This window comes from Rhinopithecus roxellana, chromosome 8 (assembly GCF_007565055.1).
Source record: "Rhinopithecus roxellana isolate Shanxi Qingling chromosome 8, ASM756505v1, whole genome shotgun sequence".
NCBI lineage: Eukaryota > Metazoa > Chordata > Mammalia > Primates > Cercopithecidae > Rhinopithecus > Rhinopithecus roxellana.
In genome coordinates, this window is record NC_044556.1 from 329,086 (window position 1) to 341,820 (window position 12,735).

At 50.2% G+C, this 12,735-nt stretch overlaps 1 protein-coding gene across 16 annotated transcripts in view; it reads left to right on the forward strand.

Annotated features, from left to right (window-relative positions):
- Positions 1-12,735, forward strand: part of EPS15L1 (epidermal growth factor receptor pathway substrate 15 like 1) — a 119,788-nt gene that overhangs the window by 55,906 nt on the left and 51,147 nt on the right. For all 16 annotated transcript variants that reach the window (XR_747795.2, XR_004058779.1, XM_030935898.1 and 13 more), the window contains one exon: positions 3,792-3,864. Coding sequence is in view for 14 of the 16 variants with exons in the window: in XM_030935898.1 (XP_030791758.1) it covers positions 3,792-3,864 (73 nt within the window). In the remaining 2 variants the exon portion in view is untranslated. The remainder of the gene's footprint in view (positions 1-3,791; positions 3,865-12,735) is intronic.

A 12,735-nucleotide genomic window follows, 5' to 3' on the forward strand; every position in this document is an offset into this window, starting at 1 on the left:
CCGTGGCAGCTGTGTGGTCCCAGGCAGGTCGTGGGCAGAGCCCGTGGCAGCTGTGTGGTCCCAGGCAGGTCGTGGGCAGAGCCCGTGGCAGCTGTGTGGTCCCAGGCAGGTCATGGGCAGAGCTGGCAGCTGTGTGGTCCCAGGCAGGTCTTGACCAGAGCCTGTGGGTGGCAGCTGTGTGGTCCCAGGCAGGTCGTGGGCAGAGCCCGTGGCAGCTGTGTGGTCTCAGGCAGGTCGCAGCTCAGTAGCCCCAGGCACCAGCCCCTCCCCAGTGCTAGGAAGGCCTTGACAGCTAGAGCAGTTGGGTCTCGGATGGTGAGGAGTGGGCTTAGGACCCAGCAGCTGAAGGTGTGAAGAGGCCTCCAGGTCTCTGACTCACCTCCTTACCTAGTGCCTTAGTTTCCTCATGTGTAAACGAGGGCTTTGGGTGGGCTGTCTGCACTTTTATAGTCTGGTATAAAGAAATGAAGTCACTTCCTATATTCCGCTCTGGATCCTCTTCATTAATGACATCGTTTTTTGTTGTTTCTTTTTTAGACAGGATCTCGCTCTCACCCAGGCTGTAGTGTAGTGGTGTGATCATGGCTCACTGTAGCCTCTGTCTGCTGGGCTTAAGCAATCCTCCTACCTCAGCCTTCTGAGTAGCTAGGATGCACCACCATGCCAGCTAGATTTCTTTTTTTTTTTTTTAATTTGAAACAGAGTTTCACTCTGTCACCTAGGCTGGAGTATAGTGGTGTGATCTCAGCTCACTGCAACCTCTGCCTCCTGGGCTCAAGTGATCTTCCCACTCAGCCTCCCAGGTAGCTGAGAGTACAGGTGCATGCCACCACGCCTGGCTAATTTCTTTGTATTTTTGGTAGAGATGGGATTTCACCATGTTGCCCAGGCTGGTCTCGAACTCCTGAGCTCAAGTGATCCTCCGGCCTTGGCCTCCCAAAGTGCTGGGATTATAGGCGTGAGCCACTGTGCCAGCCAACATCTTTTTTCCAGTCGATTCTAGGACAGGGTGGACTCTTGGGATGTCGGGGCACCAAGCAGAAGGGCCCAAAGGTGCTTTGCCCTCTGTGGGAAAAAGATTGTTTACTTGGCTGAAAATGGAAAGGGCTTTGACTTTCCCCGAGAGGACTGGATCCTGGTCCTAGCTGGGGGATCCCCGGGGGTCGTATTAACAGGTGCACTCTTCTGTCAGTTCTTCTGGGTTTGGTTTTGTGCTGTTAGCAGAGCCCTGATGAGCAAAGGCAGGTTAAGTCTTGGAGGGGATCAGGGTGGGTGGCAGGTTAGAAAACCTCAGCTGGCCGAGCTCAGTGGCTCACATCTGTAATCCCAGCACTTTGAGAGGCCAAGGCGGCGGATCATGAGGTCAGGAGATCGAGACCATCCTGACTAACACGGTGAAACCCCGTCTCTACTAAAAATACAAAAAATTAGCCGGGTGTGGTGGCGGGCACTTGTAGTCCCAGCTACTTGGGAGGCTGAGACAGGAGAATGGCATGAACCTGGGAGGCGGAGCTTGCAGTGAGCCGAGACTGCGCCACTGCACTCCAGCCTGGGCGACAGAGCGAGACTCTGTCTCAAAAAGAAAAGAAAAGAAAAGAAAAGAAAACCTCAGCCACGGCCTGAGACAGACACCTTACTTAATGCTCAGTACAGTGGACGGTTCCTGTTCTGTCCTGGCTCCTGGGGGCCACATTATCCAAACTGGCGATAGCAGGGATGTGCAGCCTGACAAGGCTGAGGGTGTCTTGAGGATGCAGGGCCAGCATGCTAGAGCCTGGGCAGGCCTGAGAATCAGGACTGGCAGGCCAAGGATAGAGGGAGCCCCTGTCGTGCAAGGGTCAGGGTCTAGGAAGGGACGCTGGGGCATGAATCACCCCAGTGTGGCCTCAGGCAGCCAGAAGCCTTGTTTCCCCAATGTGGAGGTGACAGGCTGGTGTGTGCAGAGCGCCTGTCTGTAGGAGGCTGGGGCCTGCAGTGGCCCCTTGAGCAGGTAGCTCTAGAGTAGCCCTTGGATTGGGGGAGTATGGGCTGAGCTTTCCTCTTATGGTTTCACACTGCCATAAGCCCGCAAGGGCATGTCAGGTCCTTCAGTTTAAAGAGCACTTTGTATTGTAAGTTTCTGGGCTTGTGGAAATGAATATTCCGATGATCATAGTTATTTTGTGTCTGGAGAAATGTCCCTGAGAGGACCTTATTGTTGTGCAAGTCCTGGTCTCTGGGCAGGAGGCAGGGTCTGGTAGACACATGGTGTTCCTGTCCCTGAGGTAGCCTCTTTGGGCACAAGAGGAGAGTCTTAGTCCATTCATACTGCTATAACAGACCACTCTGAATGGGTGACTTAAACGTCAGACATTTCTCACAGTTCTGGAGGCTGCAAAGTCCAACCTCAAGATACCAGCAGATCCGGTCTGCTGAGGGCCCATTTGCTGATTCGTAGAGAGTCACCTTCTTGCCATGTCCTCACAGGGCAGAAGGAGCAAAGGGAGCTCTCTGGGGTCCTTCTTATAAGGGCACTGAACCCTGGGCCTTGTGGCTCATACCTGTAATCAATTTTTCCTGTTCTAAGCCACCCAGTTGGTGATTTGTTACAGCAGTGCTAGGAAATACATGCACGAATTCTATCTCAGTTTAAAAATAAAAGAAGGCCGGGTGCTATGGCTCATGCCTGTAATCCCAGTGCTTTGGGAGGCCAAGGTGAGAGGATCGGTTGAGCCCAGGAGGTCCAGACCAGCCTGGGCCACATAATGAGACCTAGGCTACAAAAAATACAAAATTTGCCAGGCCTGGTGGCACACACCTGTGGTCCTAGCTACTCAGGAGGCTGAGGTGGGAGGATTACTTGAGCCCAGGAGGTCAAGGCTGCAGTGAGCTATGATCATGCCACTGCAGTCCAGCCTGGGTGACAGAGCAAGAGCCTGTCTCAAAAACAAAAAACAAAAAAAAAGGCCAGGCACATTGGCTCACGCCTGTAATACCAGTATTTTGGGAGGCCGAGGCGGGTGGATCACGAGGTCAGGAGATCGAGACCATCCTGGCTAATACAGTGAAACCCCGTCTCTACTAAAAATACAAAAATTAGCCAGGTGTGGTGGCACATGCCTGTAGTCCCAGCTACTCGGGAGACTGAGGCAGGAGAATCACTTGAACCGTGGAGGCAGAGGTTGCAGTGAGCCGAGATTGTGCCACTGCACTCCAGCCTGGGTGACAGAGCAAGACACTGTCTCAAAAAAAAGTAGTAGTCCAGACAGGCTCTCCTGGGCTGCCTGGGGCATCATAGGTTGAAGTCAAGGCGTCGACTGGGCTGGGCTCTTATTGGAGGCTCTAGGGGAAGAATCTGTTTCCAGGCTCATTCAGCTGTTGGCAGAATCCAGTTCCCTGCGGCTGAGGGTCCAGGGTCTCTTTTTCCTTGCTGAGTGTCAGCCAGGGCCACTCTGTGCTCCTAGACACTGCCCCCGTTCCCCCTCATGTGGCCCCTCCACCTTCAAAGTCAGCAAGGGTGCATTGGGTCCTTATCACACTTGGGATGTCTCTGACTTGCACTTGGGCCACCAGGTGGAGAAAGCACACAGGTTTTAGAGGGTGGTTACGTTGGGAGCGATCCCTCCCATAGTCACAGGTCCTACCCACAGTCGACGGGGAAGGGACTGTACAGGACGAGCAGTCGCTGGGGCTCATTCTTAGACTTCTGCCAGCACAAAGAGGGGCTTTTGTGGGGATGAACGGAATCGGGTCTTGAGGAGTGGAGGCTTACTATTCACTCTTGTTTTCATGAAATATTTTTAAACATTCAGAGAGAAATATTCACTGGAACAAGACATTCGAGAAAAGGAAGAGGCAATCAGACAGAAAACCAGTGAGGTGCAGGTAAGGCTCTCGCTTGTTTTGGTTACATCTACTTTGTGCTAAATGTAGTTTAGAAAAACTTCCCTCCCTGGCTGGTGGTGGGGAGGGGCGGGGGCCTGCCCTGGATGGAAACATGAGCTCTTGGGGGCTGCAGAATGCAGTTTTTTTTTTTTGTTTGTTTTTCAGGCTTAATTTACTTTATTTTTCTTGCATAAAAACGCTATGTTGTAGCCACAGCTGGAGCCTGGGTCCTCTGCACGGAGACTCTGGTGTGGGTTTTGACAGGTGGTCCGTGAATTCCTGGTAGGGAGATGTGGTGAATACAGTCTCCTTCCAGTGGTCGGGGGTCAGGTATCTGTAGATCTTAGAGATGGCATCAAAGCTGGCCTTGGCGAAGTTGCCCAGGGTGGCAGTGCAGCCCCTGGCTGAGGTGTAGCAGTCATCAATACCAGCCATCATGAGTGGCTTCTTGGGCACAGGCGCTGAGACGATGCCAGTGCCCCTGGGCATGAGGATGAGGTGCACCAGCACAGAGTTGCAGTGTCCTGTCACCTTGCAAGGGACAATGTGGGGCTTGCCGATCTTGTTCCCCCAGTAGCCTCTGCACACGGGGACAATGGAGAGCTTGGCCAGGATGATGGCCCTGCAGATGGCAGTGGCCACCTCCTTGGAGCACTTAACACCCAGACCGATGTGGCCATTGTAGTCCCTGATAGCAACAAATGCCTTGAACCTGGTGCACTGGCTGGTGCAGGTCTGCTTCTGCACTGGCATAATCTTGAAAACCTCATTCTTGAGAGAGGCACCCAGGCAAAAGTCAATGATCTCAGATTCCTTGATGGGCAGGGAGAAGAGATAGCTCTCCTCCAGGGATTTGATCTTCACGGCCTTGACCAGGCGGCCCAGCTTGGTGACGGGCATCCACTCCTTATCCTTGGCCTTGCCTCTGCAAGCTCCGTGGCCTTGGCCCTGGCCCTGGCCCCGTCCATGGCCACAACCCCAGCCCTGGATGCCACTGCTGAAACCTCCGTGGAAGTTACCGCAGTTGCCCATCCCAGGGCCTCTGACACCGCCCCCCTGCCCCCCATGCTGCATTGGTGTCATCTGCCATCTGACTTGCACTTGGGCCACCAGGTAGAGAAAGTGCGCAGCTTTTAGAGGGTGGTTACGTTGGGAGCGATCCCTCTCGTGGTCACAGGTCCTACCCACAGTTGACGGATGCCACTGCTGTGACATCTGTCGTGTTGGTGTTTTCTTGGAGAAGAAGAAGTGTTGTTTTTTTTTTTGTTTTTTTTTTTTTTGAGACGGAGTCTCGCTCTGTCGCCCAGGCTGGAGTGCAGTGGCCGGATCTCGGCTCACTGCAAGCTCTGCCTCCCGGGTTTACGCCATTCTCCTGCCTCAGCCTCCCGAGTAGCTGGGACTACAGGCGCCCGCCATCTCGCCCGGCTAGTTTTTTGTATTTTTAGTAGAGACGGGGTTTCACCGTGTTAGTCAGGATGGTCTTGATCTCCTGACCTCATGATCCACCCGTCTCGGCCTCCCAAAGTGCTGGGATTACAGTCTTGAGCCACCGCGCCCGGCCAGAAGAAGTTTTTTTAAAAAAATAGTTTTTTTTTTTTTTTTTCCAAATAGAGACAGGGTCTCAAACTCTTGAGCTCGAATGAGTCTCCTGCCCCAGCCTCCCAAAGTGTTAGGATTACAGGTGTGAGGTGTGAGCCACCAAGCCTAATGAGAGTGAAGATTTTTTTTTTTTTCAGTTTTTGTTTTTTTTTTAGAAACGGAGTCTTGCTCTGTTGCCAGGCTGGAGTGCAGTAGCATGATCTTGGCTCACTGCAATCTCCACCTCCGGGGTTCAAGTGATTCCCCTGTCTCAGCCTCCTGAGTAGCTGGGATTACAAGGCACGCACCACCATGCCCGGCTAATTTTTTGTATTTTAGTAGAGATGGGGTTTCACCATGTTGGCTAGGATGGTCTCAATCTGCTGACCTCGTGGTCTGCCCACCTCAGCCTCCCAAAGTGCTGGAATTACATGCTGAAGTTTTTAAAGTTGCTTATAACCATAGACAGTGGCTTCTCTTTTTCTAAAATTGAGACAAGTTGGCCCTCTGTATCCAAGGGTGCTGCATCCTTTTATCTAAGCAACCACAGATTAAAAAAAAAAATAAAAAATAATCCAAATTGATAAAACAGTACAATATGATAATTATTTACATAGCATTTACATTATATTGGGTATTATAAATAACCTAGAGATAATTTAAAGTATATGAGGCTGGCTGTGGTGGCTGACACCTGTAATCCCAGCACTTTAGGAGGCTGAGGCTGGAGGATCACTTAAGCCCAGGAGTTTGAGACCAGCCTGGGCAACACAGTGGGACCCCGTTTCTACAAAATATTTGCAAAAGCCGGGTGTAGTGGCACATGTCTGTAGTCCCAGTTACTCCAGAGACTGAGGTGGGAGAATCACTTGAGCCCAGGAGTTGAAGGCAGTAGTGAGCTGTGATTGCACTACTGCACTCCACCCTGGGCAACAGAGTGAGACCCTGCCTCAAAAATAAATGAATAAGTAAATAATATGGGGTGGTGGCAGGGTAGGTGACGTGTGTAGGTTACATGCAAACACTAAACCGTTTTACATCACACTTGAGCATCTGCAGATTTTGATACCAATCTGAGAGATGACGATATAATTCGTGTAAAATGTGCTGTATTGAAGTGTACATTTCAGTGGTGTTTCGCATAATCACCGTGTTGATTAACCATCACTCTATCGAGTTAGAACGTGATTGTTTCTCCCATAGGTGCCAGTAGGCCCATAAAAAAACATCCAGCCCTGAACAGTAAATGGAAGGATACTTTCTGAAAGATTCATTATTAACTGTTCTCTTTCAGTGAATGGAAGAGTTTGACACTAACTTTCCATTAACCCAAAAGGAACCCTCATCCCCATTAAGCAGTTACTTTCCATTCTCCCCTTTCTCTAGCTCTTGGCAACTACTCATTTTTTTTTCTGTGTGTATGGATTTGTACCCGGTCACGACGGGGTCCATTTTCTTCGTCCGTTCCTCCCATCGGTGAATATTTGGGTTTTCCCACTTTTTGGCTGTTGTGAATAATGTTGCTAGGAACAATTGCCTGCAGGTTTTTGTGTGAACACCTGTTTGCATTTATCTCAGGTGGATACCTGGGAGTTCCAGACATCTCCTGTCAGTGGAATCATACAACACATGACCTTTTGTGCCTGGCTTCTTCCACTCAGCATCATGTTTTTGGTCATCCGTATTGTAACATGTATTAGCATTGCATTCCTTTTTATGGCAGAATAATATTCCATTGTGTGGATGGAGCAAATTTTTTTGTTTTGTTTTAAGAGGCGGAGTCTCACTCCGTTGCCCAGGCTTGAGTACAGTGACACAACCTTGGTTCGCTGCAACTTCCGCCTCCCAGACTCAGGTGATCCTCCCACCTCAGCTTCTCAAGTTGCTGGGACTACAGGCACGCACCACCATGCTTGGCTAATTTTTAATTTTTTTTATAAAGATGAGGTCTCACTGTGTTGTCCAGGCTGGTCTCGAACTCCTGGACTCAAGCAATCTGCCTGCCTCGGCCTCCCAGAGTGCTTGGATCACAGGCATGAGCCACCGTGTCCAGCCACGATGGGCCACATTTTACTCATCCATCCCTCAATTGATAGATGTTCGGGTTTTCCCACTTTTTGGCTTTATAAATATTGTTGCTAGGAACATTTGTCTGCAAGTTTTTGTGTGAACACCTGTTTGCCTTTATCTCGAGTGTATACCTGGGAATGAATTTGCTGGGCCACATGGTAACTGTTGAGGAGCTGCCAGACTGTTTTTCAAAGTAGCTGTACCATTTTACAGTCCCATAAGCGGTGTATGAGGGTGCCAGCTCTGCACAGCCTCACCAACGCTTACCGATTTCCCATTTTTCCTTGTAGCCGTCGTGGTGGGTGTGGAGCACTGCCTCATTGTGGGTTTCATTGGCATGTCCCTCGTGCTTCCTTAGTGACGTTGAGTATCCTTCCATGTGCTTATTGGCCATTTGTATGTAGTCTTTGGAGAAAAATCAATTCTGATTCCTTGCCCTTTTATATGGAAAAATATTTTTTCTTGTCCATTTTTAAATTGCTTTTTTTTTTTTTTTTTTTTTGAGACAGAGTCTCACTCTGTTGCCTAGGCTGGAGTGCAAGTGTGTGACCTCAGCTCATTGCAGCCTCCACCTCCTGGGTTCAAATGATTTTCATGCCTCAGCTTCCCGAGTAGCTGGGATTACAGGCATGTGCCACCACACCCAGTTAATTGGGTTCTTTTTACAGCTGTTTTTTTTTTTTTTTTTTTTTTTTTTTTTTGAGATGGAGTCTCACTCTGTGGCCCAGCCTGGAGTGCAGTGGTGCGATCTCAGCTCACTGCAATCTCTGCCTCCTGGGTTCAAGTGATTCTCCTGCCTCAGCCTTCCAAGTAGCTGGGATTACAGGTGTGCACCACCACACCCAGCTAATTTTTGTATTTTTAGTAGAGACGGGGTTTCACCATGTTGGCAAGGCTGGTCTCAAACTCCTGACCTCAAGTGATCCTCCCACCTCGGCCTCCCAAAGTGCTGGGATTACAGGCGGAAGCCACTGTGCCCGGCCTATAGCTAGAGCTGAATTTGAAGAGTTCTTTATCATTTCTAGGTAGAAGTCCTTGTCAGATATGTGACTTGCAAATACCTTCTCAGTATCCACTGAGAGTCCACTCTGTGGATTGTCTTTCCACATTCTCGATGGTGTCTTTTGAAGCACAAGTTTTTAATGTTGGTGAAGTCCAGTTTATTCTTTTTTGGCTGCTGTCGCATTTGGTGTCAGCTGAGAATCCATTGCCAAATCTCAGGTCACATGATGTACCTGTGTGTTTTCTTCTAAGAGTTTTATAGTTTTTGCTTTTCCATGTAGGTCTTTGATCCATTTCTAGTTAATTTTTGTATATAGTATAAGGCAGGGATGTAACGTCATGCTTTTGCATGTGGACATCTAGTTGTCCTGGCACCATTGTTTTTATTATTTTACTTAAAAAAATTGTATTTAGAGACAGAGTCTCGCTCTTTTGCCCAGGCTGGAGTGCAGTGGTGTGATTGTAGTTCACTGCAGCCTCCAACTCCTGGGCTCAGGGGATTCTCCTGCATCAGCTTCCTGAGTAGCTAGGACTACAGGGTGTGCACTGCCACACCTAGCTAATTCAAAAACATTTTTCTGTTTTTTTTTTTTTTTTTTTTTAGAGACAGGGTCTCACTCTGTTGCTCAGGCTCATCTCAAAAACCTGGCCTCTAGGGATCTTCCCACTCTGGCCTCTCAAAGTGTTGGGATTACAGGTGTGAGCCACCATGCTGGGCCAGCGCCATTTGTTGAAGAGACTCTTCTTTCCCCCATTGAATGGCCTTGGCATCCTTGTCAAGGATGAGTTGACTGTAGCTGTGTGCGTTTATTTCTGGACCCTCAGTTCTATCCCATTGACCTATCTGCATCTCCTCATGCCACTACATCACTGGCTTGATTACTGCAGCTCTGTAGAAGTTTTGAAATCAGGAAATGGGCATCCTCCATCTTTTTTTTCTCTGTCGGTGTTGTCATGGCTATTCTGGGTCCCATGTGTTTCCATATGATTTTTTTTTTTTTCTTGAGACAGAGTCTCGCTCTGTCACCAAGGCTGGAGTGCAGTGGTGCCGTCTCAGCTCACTGCAACCTCTGCCTCCTGGGTTCAAGTGATTCTCCTGCCTCAGCCCTCAGCCTCCCGAGTAGCTGGAAATACAGGTGTGTGCCACCATACCCAGCTAATTTTTGTATTTTTAGTAGAGACTGGGTTTCACCATGTTGGCCAGGCTGGTCTCAAACACCTGACCTCAGATGATCTGCCTGCCTTGGTCTCCTAAAGTGCTGGGATTACAGGCGTAAGCTACCGCCATACCCAGCTAATTTTTGTATTTTTAGTAGAGACTGGGTTTCACCATGTTGGCCAGGCTGGTCTCAAACACCTGACCTCAGATGATCTGCCTGCCTTGGTCTCCTAAAGTGCTGGGATTACAGGCGTAAGCTACCGTGCCTGGCCCCATATGAATTTTGGAATCAGCTGGTCTATTTCTGCAAAGAAGCCAGCTGGGATTCTGACAGGGATTGTGTGGACTCCGTGGACTGTCGGAGTTATTTTTGTCTTCTCTTTGCTCCCCTTCCTAACCTCGAGCTGGTGGATCTTTGTCCCTCTGGGACTTTCCGGTGGCTCCTTCTCCATTACGGAATGAGGTCCAGATTCCTTCAGTTCCACACTATTGTTACCTAGTGTCCAGGTAACACCAGGCCTAACCCTCTTCCCGTCTTCCCCTCCCTTATCCATCACTCCCCTTAGATGTGGCCACCCCACACCCCTGACTCCCACAACTAACTCTGTTTCAGTTATTCAGTGTTCACCCCCGAACTTGTTAGACTTGATGCCTCAGTTCAGGGTTTTGGAGACACAGCGCCGTCCCATCAGCAGCCACCCCTTCCAGCCTAGGGTCTCCACTAGTGTCTAGGGGAATCCAGGAGTTGTCACGTCATGGGGGTTGGCTGTGCTGTGGCCTGACTGAGCAATGACCTTTTTCAATGAAGGGGGAAGACAGAGACTGCCCTGAAGGAAACTGCAGCTCAGTTTCCTAAATGCAGGAGAAACTATGTGCAAAAAATTACCCAGCAAGGTTTAAACAATTGTGTATTTCAGTTTTATTGATTTATATATCATGGAGGGAGAAAACAAGAATCAAGAAGAGGAAAAGAAGGCTGGGCACGGTGGCTCACACCTGTAATCCCAGCACTTTCGGAGACCAAGGCCGGAGGATCACTTGAGGCCAGGAGTTCAAGACCAGCCTGGCCAACATGGTGAAACCCAGTCTATACTAAAAATACAAAAAAAAAAAAAAAAAAACCCAAAAACCAACCAACTGGGCGTGGTGGTGTACACCTGTAGTCCCAGCTACTCAGGAGACTGAGGCATGAGAATCCCTTGAACCCAGGAGGCAGAGGTTGCAGTGAGCTGAGACTGCACCACTGCACTCCAGCCTGGGTGATAGAGTGAGATTCTGTCTCAAAAGAAAAAAAAAAAAATGCTGGGGAGCAGGGAGAATAAAGGTAAGGGAGAGCCAAGAGTGAGTAGGGCAGAAGCTTCTGAGGAGGGGTTTAGACTGTGAGAACCCTCTTAGAGAAATGGTGAGGTACCCTGAGCACCTTTGTCACTGCAGACACTGACATGGCACATGTGTCTTAGTCCATTCAGCTTACCATAACAGCACACCATGCACTGGGTGGTTTATAAACAACAGAAGTTTACTGCTCGCAGTTCAGGAGGCTGGGAAGTCCAAGATCAAGGGGCCTGCAGGTTCAGCATCTGGTGAGGACCCACTTCCTGGTTCATAGGTGGCACCTTCTTGCTGTGTCCTCACTCAGTGGGAAGATCGAGGCAGCTCTCAGGGGCCTCTTTTATAAGGCCACTAATCCCACTCACAAGGGCTGAACCCTTATGACCTAATCACCTCCTAGAGGCCCCACACCCAATACCATCATCTTGGGGGTGAGAATTTCAACAGCAGACATTCAGTACACGGCACGTGGCCAGTGAGTTCCCTCTCGTCCTCCTGTCATGCCTCTTCTGGGCAAATAGTCTCTGCTCTGTGCATGAAGTGTGTGGTATACACATTTTGTCATCTTTGGTTTGAGGGGGACATAAAGGAGGGACCTTCTCTGGGCAGACCAAAGGCATTGGAGCCCCTGGTGTCCTGGAGCCATGGGCCGTGGCCTGGAAGGAGCCAGTGTGGCCCTAACTAGAACCCTGAGGCCCAGGACATCAGGGAGTTGCTGCCAGTGTTACCCAGTGATGGGGCCAGGGTTTGACTTAGGAAGCTCTAGAGGCTTCGGTCCCTGGTGGGAGCATCGCTCGGAGCATTGGGCTACCTCGGGCTCTCCCCGAGCCTCCCACTGGACACCTCACCCATTCCCACATGTTTAAATACCACCTTGATGCTGACACGCCTGACTTCGTGTTTCCAGTGTCTTCCCTTCCTGGCACACTGGCTGGAGTCTTTCTCCTGAGTTTCCTGTCAAACATGTCCAGAAGTGACCCTGATTGTCCCCTCCAGATCCAGCCCTCAAGTGAAAGGCCAGAGGCAGGGAGGCTGGGGAGCGGAGACCCCAGCTTCCTGAGGCATGGTTTGCCCATTGAAGCAGGGAAGTGCCATGACGTCTTTGTCCCTGTAGTGAGGAGACCCCGAGCCACCTCTGGTTTTCTTACCTTACGGCACCAGCCACCCCAGCAGCCCAGACTGGCTCTGGGATTCAGCCCCACCGCCCAGCCATGGCTCCCTGCAAACCCACCCGTCCTGTCCATTCTCATGACCACCACCTTGCTCAGGCCCCGGCTGCCACTGCCTCTCCCTGGACCCCACACAAGGCCCCTGCAGTCCCTGCGTCCTGATAGCCCCTTGCATCACGCTCCACATGGCAGCTGGAGGAAGGGGGCTTCTCACAATGCCCGCTTGTGCTATTTCAGCTTTGGTTATTTATCTTAAAGACAGATAATGCATTTGCACAGTTGAAAATCAGGAGGTGAGAAGCCTCTGCCCTCTCCTTGGGTGCCCCATCCCTGGAGGTGCTGTTTATGAGTTCCTTGGGGTGGGGGCCTTCCAGAAAAGCATACCCTCCCCTTCCTGTTCACACAAATGCAATGTGCTCATGTCCTACTGTAAGGCAGAGCACCCGGCGCTATCCCGTTCCATGGCCAAGGAGCGTCCCACAGTGTGGGCTGTGCTGGAACCTTCCAGCCAGTACCTCATGGACATCTGCATTGTTTACGGATTTTGCTGTCAAAGACATT